Source organism: Cucurbita pepo, chromosome 6, assembly GCF_057944985.1.
Source record: "Cucurbita pepo subsp. pepo isolate OVF chromosome 6, ASM5794498v1, whole genome shotgun sequence".
Taxonomy (NCBI): Eukaryota; Viridiplantae; Streptophyta; class Magnoliopsida; order Cucurbitales; family Cucurbitaceae; genus Cucurbita; species Cucurbita pepo.
In genome coordinates, this window is record NC_141803.1 from 207,041 (window position 1) to 220,962 (window position 13,922).

The 13,922-nt window shown below is 40.1% G+C and overlaps 4 protein-coding genes across 6 annotated transcripts; 2 read left to right on the forward strand and 2 right to left on the reverse strand.

Moving 5' to 3' along the window:
- Window positions 1-252: 252 nt before the first annotated feature.
- On the forward strand, window positions 253-2,125 carry LOC111797509 (putative 12-oxophytodienoate reductase 11). The gene is made up of 5 exons (XM_023680523.2): window positions 253-585; window positions 658-798; window positions 875-1,005; window positions 1,110-1,286; window positions 1,408-2,125. Exons 1-5 carry the CDS (start codon window positions 458-460, stop codon window positions 2,001-2,003), a joined length of 1,173 nt encoding a protein of 390 aa, XP_023536291.2. The 5' UTR covers window positions 253-457; the 3' UTR covers window positions 2,004-2,125.
- Window positions 2,126-3,318: 1,193 nt separating this feature from the next.
- LOC111797513 (HMG1/2-like protein) lies at window positions 3,319-5,229 on the reverse strand. Its single transcript, XM_023680530.2, has 8 exons — window positions 5,056-5,229; window positions 4,906-4,960; window positions 4,598-4,705; window positions 4,158-4,215; window positions 4,005-4,049; window positions 3,844-3,924; window positions 3,661-3,753; window positions 3,319-3,565 (listed from the first exon to the last, which is right to left on the reverse strand). The coding sequence occupies exons 2-8, from the start codon at window positions 4,950-4,952 to the stop codon at window positions 3,548-3,550; spliced, it is 450 nt and encodes a 149-aa protein (XP_023536298.1). The 5' UTR covers window positions 4,953-4,960; window positions 5,056-5,229; the 3' UTR covers window positions 3,319-3,547.
- A 1,027-nt stretch (window positions 5,230-6,256) lies between these two features.
- Window positions 6,257-8,130, reverse strand: LOC111797512 (DNA repair RAD52-like protein 2, chloroplastic). Of its 2 annotated transcripts, none has more exons than XM_023680529.2 (3): window positions 8,070-8,130; window positions 7,902-7,981; window positions 6,257-7,245 (listed from the first exon to the last, which is right to left on the reverse strand). In XM_023680529.2, the coding sequence occupies exon 3, from the start codon at window positions 7,105-7,107 to the stop codon at window positions 6,514-6,516; it is 594 nt and encodes a 197-aa protein (XP_023536297.1). In that variant the 5' UTR covers window positions 7,108-7,245; window positions 7,902-7,981; window positions 8,070-8,130; the 3' UTR covers window positions 6,257-6,513. The 2 variants fall into 2 exon arrangements, with proteins under 2 accessions (XP_023536297.1, XP_023536296.1); XM_023680528.2 differs by having other exon boundaries at window positions 7,877-7,981; window positions 8,070-8,103.
- Window positions 8,000-12,575, forward strand: LOC111797510 (putative serine/threonine-protein kinase PBL21). 2 transcript variants are annotated; one of them, XM_087124581.1, is made up of 8 exons: window positions 8,000-8,141; window positions 8,289-9,525; window positions 9,640-9,669; window positions 9,752-9,927; window positions 10,034-10,223; window positions 10,329-10,720; window positions 10,822-11,165; window positions 12,216-12,575. In XM_087124581.1, exons 4-7 carry the CDS (start codon window positions 9,841-9,843, stop codon window positions 11,125-11,127), a joined length of 975 nt encoding a protein of 324 aa, XP_086980707.1. In that variant the 5' UTR covers window positions 8,000-8,141; window positions 8,289-9,525; window positions 9,640-9,669; window positions 9,752-9,840; the 3' UTR covers window positions 11,128-11,165; window positions 12,216-12,575. The 2 variants fall into 2 exon arrangements, with proteins under 2 accessions (XP_086980707.1, XP_023536293.2); XM_023680525.2 differs by having other exon boundaries at window positions 8,289-9,520.
- Window positions 12,576-13,922: the final 1,347 nt, after the last annotated feature.

A 13,922-nucleotide genomic window follows, 5' to 3' on the forward strand; every position in this document is an offset into this window, starting at 1 on the left:
GGCCCTCTCCTTCTCTCGTCAGTTGATGGTAGGCCTGCCCCACGGACTTTTATCTGATGTTCCAGTGGATTTGTATTTCAAAATTGGTTTTAAAATGTTAAGAGGAAAGTCGAACAAGGACAATATTGTAATTTTGATTTTGAATATCTTGGTTTTCTTTTTTTCTTTTCTTCTTACTTCTTTCTTGCAGTTCATATATATATATATATATATATATAAATAAAAAAAATCATCAGTCGTGGAACTAATCTTCTAATTCTCAATTTATTAAAGAAGTTTTTTGGTGTACGCTATTCATTCAAAAAGTTGGGAATCTTCCAGGCTTCTAGTCAATATGGCTAATGGAGTGTTGGTGGCATCTATTAGTTTGGGCCACGTTCCTAAAATAACTTATCTCCATTCCTACAAATAAACAACACTCATTAGTTACCCACGTTGGAGGCCACATGATACCAATATGACTTCTTTACAAACTAATTCGTTCCCGGCAACCCCCGAACTCCGATCCGACGGCGGCAGCCAAGTTCAGCAGCCGCCGACCCTTCTGTCTCCCTACGACATGGGACGCTTCTCTCTTTCCCACAGGTCAGTATGCTGTTCCAAAACATCATGAATGTTCTTGGCCTTGAATTTAGACTTCTCATTTTGTTTTTTCAGGATTGTGTTGGCCCCACTCTCGAGGTTAAGGTCTTACAATTTCACGGCTCAACCGCACGCCGCACTGTACTATTCTCAGAGGGCGACCATGGGCGGTTTCTTGATCGGAGAAGCCTCTGGAATCTCTGAAACTGCTCAAGGGTACCTAATTTAACTTCTTCTTCCTTGGGGGGCTTTTCTTTACTCTGCCAATTGAATTGAATGTATATGTTTGAAGGTACCCAAACACTCCTGGAATTTGGAGGACAGAGCATGTGGAAGCTTGGAAGCCAATAGTGAAGGCTGTTCATGACAAAGGTGGCATCTTCTTCTGTCAGCTGTGGCATGCTGGAAGAGTTTCCTATCGTTGTAAGCCTCGGATTCTTGACTCTAAATTCGGTACAAACTCTGGTTCAAGTAAAAGGTTATCATCGAAAGGACCCTTCTTTAACTCTCTCTCGGCTGTGTCATAGCTTTTCAGCCAAATGGTGATCCTCCAATATCGTGTACGGACAAGCCACCAGCGACTGAGAAAGATATATGCGGAAGCACAGTACCGGAATATCCCCCTCCTCAGCCACTAACGGCGGAGGGGATTACTCAAGTGGTCAACGATTACAGGGTTGCAGCCAGAAATGCCATGGAAGCTGGTAAGAAGACAATTTGATCTATACTACCTTATTATTAATGATTATAAGAACAAGAAAACGACCCAATTGAAATTATCCAAATCCCACACGGAAACTCTGATCATTAATCAAAACGAACCAGGTTTCGACGGAGTTGAGATTCACGGCGGCAATGGGTACTTAATCGATCAGTTTCTCAAAGACCAAGTGAACGACAGAAGGGATGATGAATATGGAGGAAGTTTAGAAAACCGCTGCAGATTTGCTCTGGAAGTAGTGAAAGCTGTGAGTGAAGAGATCGGCGGGCACCGAGTCGGAATTCGGCTATCGCCATTCGCCAATTACAATGACTGCGGCGACTCTGATCCCGAAACTCTAGGCGAGTTCATGTGCAAATCCTTGAACAGATATGGGATATTGTATTGCCACATGATCGAGCCGAGGATGGTAACTCAGTTTGAGAAAAGGGAGGGTGAAGGAAGAAGTTTGTTGGCGATAAGAAAGGCGTTTAAAGGAACGTTCATTGTGGCTGGCGGATACGACAAGGAGGAGGGAGAGAAAGTGATTAGAAATGGCGGTGCTGATCTTGTTGCTTTTGGGAGGTTGTTTTTGGCGAACCCAGATTTGCCTAAAAGATTTGAACTTGGTGCTGCCCTTAACAAGTACGATCGTAGTACTTTCTACACTCATGACCCTGTAATTGGCTACACTGACTATCCTTTTCTTGAAATGCATTGAGAGCCATTTGGTCATGCTTTCCGATGTTTGTTTGAAACAAGATGATGGTTTGATGATAACTTGTAAGTTTTCCACCATTCGGCTTCTCGTTGATCTAATATATTATGTCTATTCTCTCTTTAGCTTTCAACCTCTTAATCTATTGGTAGAGTTTTGGTGTATCACATAATATGTTAAAATCCATCATTCTAATCAGTTAGATAGGTGTTAGATAGGTGCCATACTCTAAAGAAAAAAAAAATGTAGCTAAACCTATGATTCAGAGTGACTTCATCTCTTAAATGAAAATAATATCAGTCACTCTCTTAAATGAAAATAATATCATATAAAAGTTAGAGAGGGGAATATTGTCATCGCCCTCCTCGTATATATATGTTGTATTTTTTTTTATTACTTTTTTTGTTGTATTAGCTTGTAATTTTTAGCACAATCACAACTACTGGGATGGGATAGACTTGAATTGTTTCAAAACATTGGTATCATAGCCAAGTTGTCTCCCGAAAACAATTCAATAAACAAGACCACAATAAAACAATTAAGTCAGTCCCACATCAAGTGACTAGTTGACATTAAAGATCAAATGCAGTATCTTCAAGAGGTTCCTAACAATATTTGGTTCTTGGATGACCACATGAAAAAGCTATGTGCCAAGATCAACATGAGTGATGTGATGGCGAGCCACTTAAATGAGATCCACATCTAAGAATTGATGTATACGATGTAAAATGAAAAAGAGAGCCACCAAAGCTAGAAAGCTAGAGGCTTTTAAGTGTGGAAATAGCTTGCTTAAATAGGGACTCCCAAAGAGCCATCGGTCAGATAGCACTAAACTTTTAGAAGCCGTGAAGGCATGGTACTTGGGATGGAGTTCTTACTTGGGCACAAGGTCAACCCTATGCCCATTGTTGTCCAAACAAGCATTAAACACCCCTAATCCCATTGTTGTCCAAACAAGCATTAAACACCCCTAATCCCATTGTTGTCCAAACAAGCATTAAACACCCCTACCCTAATCAAACATTAAACAACCTGAAGGGGTAAAGACCCAGACCCTATTACGAACCCACCTTCATGGCCATCCAGAGTTCACTTGAAAAGCTTTTGGCCTACAAATAACCATAACCAGCACACGACTAAATGGATATGAAAATACAAGCACTGGGTTTATTTAAAGAGAGATCTCTGTTTAAGGGTGGCCAACAGGAATTCAGAGATTGTCTGTTCACTGTAATATAGATTTAGTGGGTGGATTGGATTGAATCTTCATCTTATCACATGGTGTGAAGAGGAGTGTTCTTGCTATCTCAGTGAAATATAAGGGAAAAAAAAGATAGTTGGATTGGATAACTAACATTGTAAGGTACAAGACAGATGATCTCCCAATACAACCTTCCGTTACTGAATGCACAAACAAAATAACAGGGAGATACTAAAATATTTTCATGATATAACAAAACAAATTAACAGGAAATGATCACACCATTATTATGGAAAGATCAAGTACACTGAGAGCCTAAATGACGTTGCTATCATCTACATCTTTATCACTCGTCATCGTCCTCCTGTAAAAATAAAGAAAAATAAAATAAAATGAATTTAGGGCTCAAACATTACCACTATAATGTCAAATTTAAATAAACTCCATAAAAAAGATTACCTCTTCGCTGCCCTCATCTCCTTCCTCATCATCATTCACCTCAGACACTGATTTCTCAGATTCATCTTCTTCTGCAGCATTGGCTCCACTGGCCTGAAACTCACAAGGGGAGTGAATTCAATTCAAATAAGAAAGACAGTGCGGAAATATAAATGCTTCATAAGCTTTAACAAGAGGATATACCTGTTTCTTGTTATAGGCCTTCATAACTTTTTCATATTCAACCTTCCTCTTGTCAGCCTTGGCAACGTAAGGTGCTTTATCCTGATATTATAAACAGTAATTCAGACAGAGTTTATAATACCAGGAGAAGTATAAGAAATACTAAGATAGCTATCACGTACAGCTTCTGACATCGATTTCCATTTCTGTCCAGCAGCCTTACCAACCTGATTGCATCATTTGTAGGTATCATCGATCATTTCAACAAAGAACCATAAAAGTTGGAATGGAGTCAAAAACTAACAGAGCGACTATTAGAAAGCTAAATAGCTTACAGCAGACACTGCTTTGTTATTCGGATTCTCCTCATTGAACTTCTTCCTGAACTCTTCCCTTTAATTATCAAAAAATGCAACAACATGACAACACAATGATTATATACGTACTCGACGATTTACAGGAAGAAAACAACTGCAAAAAAAAAAAAAGGGTTCTAAAGCAAATAGACACAACAAATCAAAGGAATCTCTTTTGTAGAGAGCCAAGCTGTTTTAACATTCGCTTATGTTTCCGTAAGGTATTTGAGACGAACTTGAATATCGTTAGCTACAAATGTTGGATACCCCAATAAAAAATCGTGGAAATCAGGTTCATCGTTAATCTGTCCTTGTTGACATTTTTTTTTTTAAACTTCACAACCATGAAAATCAAATAAATTGAATATATGCAGAATAATTCAGAATTCGAAAAGTAAATTAAAAGATTAAAAAATTACATAAAAACGAAGAAGGCACTGGCGGGCCTCTTGGGCTTGTTAGGATCTTTCGCTGCCTTCTTACTTCCTTTTTTGCCCGCGTTGGCTGCACCTTTCTTCACTGCAAGCCTACAATATTTTTTTTGGGGGGGGGGGGGGGGGGGGGGGGGGAAACCATAGACAACGATCAATCAGAAAGAAAGAGGTCAACGCCTAGCTTGGGGACAGGTAATTCACAACAATGAGGCTTCATAGATCTAGGGCCGATCAAAACTAAAACATAAACATATACGACAGAAAAAGCACGGAGGAAGAAAAAAAAAACTTACTTGGTGTCTGCTTTCTTCGACTCCGACTTCGATTTTCCGCCTTTCATTTCGAATCCTGCAGTATACGATCGGATCAGCAAAAATCTCGAGAGGAAACAAACAAAAGACGTGAAATTACGTGAGAAATCGAAGGAGATCAATGTAACGTACCGAAGGAAGAGAGCTCCGGAGGGAGGATAGGTTAGGTTTAGGGTTTGAAGAGGGAGGAAGAAGCGGACCTGCGTTTGAGATAGAAGGAGAGAAGGGATACGAGGGTCGAGAGAGTTTTGAGAGTAAAAAGGGATAATTATGCCCCTGAGAAGGGCAAATTGGAAATTCAATTGCCCAGGAAATGAAAGCAGGGATTTAGGCGGGATTCTAAATTTATTGCCACCTCAATAATCTCCGCACTCCTATTTCATTGGTCCACGTCATTATATTATTTTTTGCCCTTCCCCGTCTCTCCGCCTCTTTGTGTTTTCTTCCCTAATATTCGTTGGCGGTGCGACTCCCGCCACCCCACGGCAAAGAGCATCTCCGAAGGCCCGTCTTATAAGATTTCGGCATTTAAAATAAAGCCCAATAGAAGCCCAAAGTAAAGCCCGTATTAACAAATCTCGGCCTTGAAAACAAAGCCCAATAAAAAAGCCCAAAGTAAAGCCCGTATTAACAAATATCGGCCTTGAAAACAAAGCCCAATAAAGAAAGCCCAAAGTAAAGCCCGTATTAACAAATATCGGCCTTGAAAACAAAGCCCAATAAAAAAAGCCCAAAGTAAAGCCCGTATTAACCAATCTCGGCCTTGAAAACGAAGCCCAATAAAAAAAGCCCAAAGTAAAGCCCGTATTAACAAATCTCGGCCTTGAAAACAAAGCCCAATAAAAAAGGCCCAAAGTAAAGCCCGTATTAACAAATCTCGGCCTTGAAAACAAAGCCCAATAAAAAAGGCCCAAAGTAAAGCCCGTATTAACAAATATCGGCCTTGAAAACAAAGCCCAATAAAAAAAGCCCAAAGTAAAGCCCGTATTAACCAATCTCGGCCTTGAAAACGAAGCCCAATAAAAAAAGCCCAAAGTAAAGCCTTTATTAACAAATCTCGGCCTTGAAAACAAAGCCCAATAAAAAAGGCCCAAAGTAAAGCCCGATTAACAAATCTCGGCCTTGAAAACAAAGCCCAATAAAAAAGCCCAAAGTAAAGCCCGTATTAACAAATATCGGCCTTGAAAACAAAGCCCAATAAAGAAAGCCCAAAGTAGAGCCCGTATTAACAAATCTCGGCCTTAAAAATAGACAAAAATCGAAGGAAAAAAAAAATAAAATAAAAAAAATAAAATGAATAAAAGTTTGAATATGGGCACACAAGAGATGCACGTGCACAACAAAAGTAAACAATTGTATACCGAAGGAGCAGATAACATTCACCACAGAAATGAGGTTTCTAAAGTTGAAGGGCCAACATTATACCCATTTCTACAAAATAACTTTAATTCAATACATGTTGGAAGCATAAGCATAAGCATAAGCATAAGCATAAGCATAAGCATAAGCATAAGCATAAGCATAAGCATAAGCATAAGCATAAGCATAAGCACAAGCATAAGCACAAGCATAAGCATGGCATTCATTCATTCATTCTTCATGGTACAGATACAATCCGAGCCCAAATCTTGCACAAGCCTTGCAAAAAGCTATTTCCTCCGCCGCAGCTACAGGATCTTCATTACTGCCATTGGTGGCTGATACTGTTCCAGTCGATTCACGGTGTGCCTCTCCATCAGATCCTCTTACAGTCACACGATACACCACAGTCACGCTTCCATTGTCGGAGAATATAACGTCTCGTATTTCTCCACACCATCCAGGGGCGTAGAAACTCAGCATTCTATTGGCATGAAACCAAGGGATGAAAGTAGCGGATTCAGGAACTTTCTGGGCGATGTTATCGGGGATTCTCTTGTTTAGATCCCGGAGGATCTCGGCAAGGGGTCGGGTGATGCAGGATGAGTTAGCTGCGGAAAATGATTTATTGAGCGGCACAACATAGTTGGAATTGGGTACTCCCTTCTTATCACTGCTGGAGCATACAACACGAAGATGGCGGTGTTTTGGAGTGGTAGAAATTAGGGGGAGGCGAACCTCACTAACAGAGTGGGAAGAGGGAAGGGGGGATGATAATGCAGGGAGGTGGGGCCCTGAGAGCTGGGATTGGGCATAGATAACCATGAAGTACAGCAGGGACAACCAACGATGACTTAAGTTGTTATTAAACTCAACTTATGTGGGCAATATAGGGGTGAGTATAGAACAGTTGACTACAAGCACGAGAACGCCTTCAAGAACAACCCCAAGGATTTAATACACCTGAACATCAAGAAACAAGACATTTTAGACAATATCCAAATCTGAAAAATCAATCAAGATCAACCAAAACACACCATTCCAGCCCCAAGAAAGCTGTGGGCTAATCAACCACAAAGTATGCGAACTAGGCTGAAAATTAAGGTTAAAAGACATCTGCATTGGTGATTGAGGAACTTTTTCGATGTTTCATTCCTCTTTCCAACAGAGGTGGTATCTAACAATCCACCCCTTTGAAGATCCGGTGTAGGGCTCTGATATCATTGGTAACAGCCCAAGTTCCCATTAGACACTTTGGCCCATTACATATAGTTGTCGTCTACTATAGAGAGGGATTAGCTACTCCAGCTGTCTACTATAGAGAGGGATTAGCACTACTCCAGCTAGTGACGCCTTTAGTAAGAGATATTTTCCTCTTTCGCTTTAACCCATTCCCTCTAATTATTTACATGGTCCCTATTGACTACTAAGCCAGGTGGTTAATAGTGAAAACATAGGGCAATCTAATAAGGTCCCTTAGCAGCCACCAAAAATCAAAACAGAGGAACAAGGTAGTGCCCCAAACAGAACAAGTAAATCGCTCACTCAACAGGTAAGCGTCCATTTGAAATTGTTTATACTAAATTGCAATTACCGGAATCGTTACAGATCAACCGAACCTTCAATTCATCCGATCACACCGAATATTCTGCTCCCGATTGATTAGATCCACTCAGGTTTGAAGCTTCCTTCGATAGATCTGAAACGATTTCAAGAAAAGAAAAATCCGTCAATATCTCAAATGTTGAAATGGTCAGAAAGCTACAGATTTCCAACAAAAGTTTCACCTCTGGGCAACGGCGGGATGTTGATGTTCACGTCGTCGGAGTCAAATTTGATGCAGTTCTTGATCAAAATTTGTAAGGCAGCGTGGTTTTGTCTTCCTCACCTACCTCCTGGAACTAATTTTATTTGATCAAGGGTTTTTTCGAAATGGGCTTTTATTTTAAAGTGGGCTTACAAAGTTATTGGGTTTAGTTTACAAATGGTAACAACTTGTCATGCAGCTTCGTACAAATGGAGTTTGACCAGCTTCATACCTTCAAGAAAATTCAAAGAAAATCCATGTTAGGTTTGCTTTCATAAGAGAAAACATTGAAAGCACTGAGAAGAAGACGAGCAAGAAGAGGACCTGCGTCGTTGCCGGACCTGATCTTCTCATGGCCCCAGACAGCCAAACATTGAATGCTGAAGTAGACCCAAACAGGATTGTTATTTTATTTTTATTTTTTTAATTAAACAATATCATATGCACGACGACTTTGCTTATACCCATGTCATCACTCCAGTTGGCTCATCAACATTCGTGTCCTTTTTTCAACTGAAACCGTCTTTTAAACGATGAATGGATCAATTATTTTATTTGACTTTCTAATCAGCTTTGCATGTGATGTGGATCAGACTTGTACAGTTCTCCGTCAGGTAAGATTTAACGACCGTCGTTAAAGTGAAGACGTTGACCTGATCCAAAACTAAAGTCAACACGATAACCCACGATCAGAACCAGTCGGAAAGTGTCAGTTTCGTAAATAGCAGTGATGATGAAGGGCAGTGGCAGGAACTAGACGACCGGCCACCGACCGGAACTTTTATATGCGGGCGAAGGGAATGAAGAATTCAGAGGGAAGAGAGCGAGTTGTGACGATTGCCCACAACCATAAATGCAAAGAAATGAAGACCCACCATCCCCCCAGATTCAAACCCTAAATAAAAAATGCTATCTTTAAGCCTATTTTCAACTTGAATTTTCTTTCCCTCTTACTTCGCCGGAATCTGAACTCAATCGCCGGCGATGGCCCTCGCCCTCGCCCTCCGGCCAACCCATTCTTTGTTTTTATTTGCTTTCTCATTTTTGCCCTTTAGATCTATCTCTGTTTGAAAGATCAGGATCGGCAGTGGCAATACTTCTTATCGAATTTCCCTATTTATTTGCTTTTTTTGGCTGGGTTCTGAGATTATGTAGCCTACATTCTTTATTTTATTAATTTTTTCCCTAAAATATCCTCCTCCTCCTTCTCTCTCTCTCTCTCTCTCTCTCTCTCTCTCTCTCTCTAACGATTCTTCTCGTGCCCGACCCTAGGGTTAGTCTTCGAATCTTCCTGTTTCGGAGGGGGAGGCTCATATAGGTTTGAATTGGGAATTGGGGATATCGTTGGTTTGAGTTATTTTGGAGATATGAGCTGGTTTTCTTGCATTCGTCCCCGTCGTAAAGACGCCGGCAAGGTCGAAATCGACAACGGTATGGTAATTGTTCCAATTTACGCGCTCTCTCTCTCTCTCTTTCTTACATTATTTTGAGGTCAGATTTCAAAGAATCTTCGATGTTTTGGGATCTGTAAACTTGCAAAAATTTCGCAGGGAGTCGGAGGGGGAACTCCTATTCAAATGGTAAATCGCTACTCCTACTGCCTCATTCTTTTTACTGAAGGCCTTTTGATTTTCATCTTATGGTTCTTAAATTTGTGCTCAGACATTGGAAAGGGGAAGGAATCACAACCCAGCAATGGAAACAACCGGAAATGTGGGGCTGCACGAAGCTTCCCATTTCGCGAGTTAGCCATGGCCACGAGAGGCTTCAAGGAAGTTAACTTGATTGGTGAAGGCGGTTTTGGAAGAGTTTACAAAGGACGATTAGGAACAGGCCAGGTTGTTCTTGCTGCTTCATTTTTTTATCACCTACATTCCTGAAAAACACAATGTGCTTTTACTTCAATCTGATATTTATGCAATTGTTATCTGCTTGCTCGAGCAGCTCGTTGCGATTAAACAACTCGACCGTAAAGGTCTTCAGGGATATCAGGAATTCATCGTAGAAGTTCTCATGTTAAGTTTATTAGATGATAGTAATCTTGTCACCTTGATTGGTTATTGTACTGATGGAGATCAAAGACTGTTGGTCTACGAGTATATGTCGATGGGAAGCTTGGAAAACCATCTTTTTGGTATGTCTATCAATCTCTACCCTAAAGAATAACTTAGAGATAATTTCGACCTACATCGGTTGTAATGCTGGTTCTTTTCTTCTTGGTTCTGTATTTTGTTTTCAGGCTTGTCCCCCGAACGACCACCATTGAGTTGGAACACTCGAATCAAGATTGCTCTTGGTGCAGCCCAGGGGCTTGAGTATCTTCATTGCACAGCCAATCCACCAGTCATCTACCGTGACTTGAAATCTGCAAATATTTTGCTGGATGATGACTTCAATCCAAAGCTCTCAGATTTCGGCCTCGCGAAGTTAGGACCGGTTGGTGACAACACTCATGTTTCCACCAGAGTAATGGGAACACAGGGTTATTGTGCTCCGGAGTATGCCATGAGTGGCAAACTCACCCTTAAGTCTGATATTTATTGCTTTGGTGTAGTTCTGTTGGAGATAATTACAGGTAGGAAAGCTATAGACTCCACCAAGAAACCAGGAGAGCAAAATCTGGTTGTTTGGGTAAGTTCTCATTTCCTGTGGCTGAGCTCTGCTTGTTGTTTTAGATGACATATTATACAAACTGCCCCTAACAACGACTTTTCCCCTGTCCCTCGTTTCAGTCTCGCCCTTTCCTAAAAGACCGGAGGAAGTTCATTCAATTGATCGACCCGCTGCTCGAAGGTCGCTACCATCTTCGTTGTGTACATCATGCAATTGCAATTGCTGCAATGTGTCTCCAGGAGCAGCCAACGTTCCGGCCAATTGTCAGTGATATTGTTGTTGCCCTTGAGTACTTGGCTTCTCAGAGTTACGGATCAGAACAACCGAGGGACGAGGTGCCTAGTCCCTCCAAACCATCTCCTCAAAAGGACAGGCGTTCCCCTGTTCAAGCATCGAGACGTGGAAAGAATTCAAGATTCATGTAAGGGTGGTTGCTGTACAAGTCTTCGTATGGCTGTGGAAGGTATCAAATCAATTATCTCAAATTGTTTTTCCTCGATTGAAGTAATCATTCATCACACAAATAGAAACGGACCGCTTCTCTTTTAGCACAGCTTGTAGAGAGCCCGAGCATTAAGCTAGTACATAGTCTCCTTTTTGGAGACTTTCCTTCAAGGTTTTAAAACGCATTTGCTCTGGAGAGGTTTCCACACCCTTATAAGGAATGTCGGTTGGGATCTCACAATCATCTCCTTGGGGGTCCAACATCCTCGCTGGACACCACTAGTGTCTAGTTTTGATACCATTTGTAACAGCTTAAGCCCACTGCTAGAAGATATTGTCCATTTTGGCCCATTATGTATCGCTGTCAGCCTCACGGTTTTAAAACTATGGTTTTACAAATGATATCAGTGACAGACACCAAACAATGTGCCAGTGAGGACGCTGGCCCCTAACGGGGTGGATTGTGAGATCCCACGTCGGGTGGAGAGGAGAACAAAACATTCCTATGTGTAAACTTCTCCCTAACAAACGCGTTTTAAAACCGTAAGGCTCACGACGATATGTAACAGGCCAAAGCAAACAATGTCTGCTAATTGTGAGCTTGAGTTGTTACAACGACAGTTTGCATCGATTTAAGTATTTAACCAGAAATATAAAGCAAAACTCCAGGCAAAAGGAAAACGTGAAGAAATAGTAGCTAGCTCTTTGCCCGTCCACATCAATACCATGTGGAAATCCCAAGGGGGAGTCCATGTTGGCAAGAGCTTGGAGTCTCTTGGTCATATCGGCTTAGACCTAAGGTTCCAAGGTCGAACCTTCGAGTGAGCTTAATACTAAAAATCCTTGATATCTCCGGGGTCTAGGCCCAATGTTGGTTTCCTTGTGCATAGGAGAGCAAAGCTCCAACCCCCACTTAAACTCAGGAAGAACAGTTCTCTGTTCAGTTATATACTTGGTATGAACACATTATTTCCTTTCACTCTTCTCATATATAGCTTTTTTGTTCTCTATTCGTTTGAATCTGAATAGGAATTGAGTTGTTGGGTTCCATTCATGTATTTGGTTGCAGATGCATCTGCAGTTTCTGGCGTTAGCAAAACCCGGCCAACTCCAAATATGCAAGCAATCCACATGCATTTTTGAGTGCCAATATCTCCCCTTTGATGGCCGTTGCACATATTTCAGGTAATACAGATTCTTGCCTGCAATACGGACTACATCAACTAGTCTCATACATGGGATTCATCTTTTCTGATTTCCATCATTCTCAGTTCATTAAAAAATATATATATATATATTTCTTTAATATGGGCTTATCAAGTGCAGTGAAGCCAGCCCATATGATGATGATCCACATAATTTATATATGTATATAATGTAATCAACTGATAATAAACTTGGTGAAAGGAAGTGATTGACATTTGACTAACTCAACTCTAGAGGTTTGACTTTGACACTACCTTTTTCAAAAGCCACCCTCCATAAATAATTGGATTGGGCCCACCAACAGGCCCATTTCGGCCCGAATCAAAGTTTTTAGTTCTCTTAATTGATTAACCGTAGGTGTGGGGTAGGATCGAACTATTTAATTTATTACTGAATTATGCTCCGATTCGCTTTTAAATAGTGATTTTATTCAATTAATATGCTTGACTTTTCTTCGTCTAATCCATTTATACGCATTTAATGCCATCACCTGCCAATTTCATTGAGGGAGAGATTTGAACCAAAAAGAAAAAAAATGAAATAATGATGGTGATAAATTGTGGATTGGGTGGACATGCCTTGTTCTAGCTTTTTAGGCATGTCAATTATCAATGACTTGTTTTAATTCAATTGGGTATCAAAAATTGATTAGTATGATGCCTTTCGGAGAAACCCAATGATAAAGTTATGAAAATCTATATTCAAAGTAGATAATATGTTATCTTTATCATTTAGATGCATTTAATAAATGGAAACACACTAAGAACATTAAGTTTTTTTGATAAACAAGAATAGTAAGAGATGGAAGAAACAACTTTTTCAGGGACCACCTCTTTAATTCTTTGTTGACCCCCAAATAGTTTTTGTGTAACACGTTTCTACCCATTCACCTGTCCTCGATAGTCTCACCTAAATCATTAATACTCAAAATAGTTGATTTATTTATTTTAAAACCCACGTTTGAAAATTAAATATATATAAATTGTTTGTATATTTTGTTTTAGAGAAAGTTAAATATGTGTAAATCTCTAATCCATGTGTTTTTGAAAATAATTCTTTATATACATATATATTAAAAAGTGGTGTGATGTGAAATTTTAAATATTAGGCGGCTATAAAGTTAAAAATTCAAGCTACTCGAGTGCAATTTTTGGGGTATGAAATAACGGTCAGCAAGATTGTTGGTGTTGATTTATATCCTCTATTTTGGGCATTTTGGTCATTTCACTTATGCACATGCCAGCACAAAAATTCCTTTTTGGCTACCTTTTAGGCTTCAATAAACATCCTTAATATATATGCTTAAAAAAAAAAAAAAAAGAAAAAAAAAGAAAAGGGTGTTTCTTTTCTACTAGGCACTCCTATGCCACTTTATTCCCTTCCCCAAATACTCAAGTTTCAAGCTTTCGTGAAAATTTTTGCCCCCAACTTTTTAAACCCAATTCTTAAATGGGTATTAATCTCAGATCGGAGCCTCGCGGCCAGAGAGAATAAACTAAAAAGGGTAGTACATAATCCCGGCTGGCAATGCCATTGCCCGTGATCACACGCTTTAAACATCGGCACGTGG

Excerpts from the sequence above, each read along its gene's own strand:
- LOC111797510 (XM_023680525.2), top strand. The coding sequence starts at position 9,457 with ATGAGCTGGTTTTCTTGCATTCGTCCCCGTCGTAAAGACGCCGGCAAG. Across the intron at positions 9,521-9,639 it reads CAAGGTCGAAATCGACAACG|GGAGTCGGAGGGGGAACTCC; the intron begins GTATGGTAATTG and ends AAAATTTCGCAG. Across the intron at positions 9,670-9,751 it reads GGGGAACTCCTATTCAAATG|ACATTGGAAAGGGGAAGGAA; the intron begins GTAAATCGCTAC and ends ATTTGTGCTCAG.
- LOC111797509 (XM_023680523.2), top strand. The coding sequence starts at position 458 with ATGACTTCTTTACAAACTAATTCGTTCCCGGCAACCCCCGAACTCCGA. Across the intron at positions 586-657 it reads CGCTTCTCTCTTTCCCACAG|GATTGTGTTGGCCCCACTCT; the intron begins GTCAGTATGCTG and ends TTGTTTTTTCAG. Across the intron at positions 799-874 it reads ATCTCTGAAACTGCTCAAGG|GTACCCAAACACTCCTGGAA; the intron begins GTACCTAATTTA and ends ATATGTTTGAAG.
- LOC111797512 (XM_023680529.2), bottom strand. The coding sequence starts at position 7,107 with ATGGTTATCTATGCCCAATCCCAGCTCTCAGGGCCCCACCTCCCTGCA.
- LOC111797513 (XM_023680530.2), bottom strand. The coding sequence starts at position 4,952 with ATGAAAGGCGGAAAATCGAAGTCGGAGTCGAAGAAAGCAGACACCAA. Across the intron at positions 4,216-4,597 it reads AGTGCCTTCTTCGTTTTTAT|GGAAGAGTTCAGGAAGAAGT; the intron begins GTAATTTTTTAA and ends TGATAATTAAAG. Across the intron at positions 4,050-4,157 it reads ATAACAAAGCAGTGTCTGCT|GTTGGTAAGGCTGCTGGACA; the intron begins GTAAGCTATTTA and ends TGATGCAATCAG.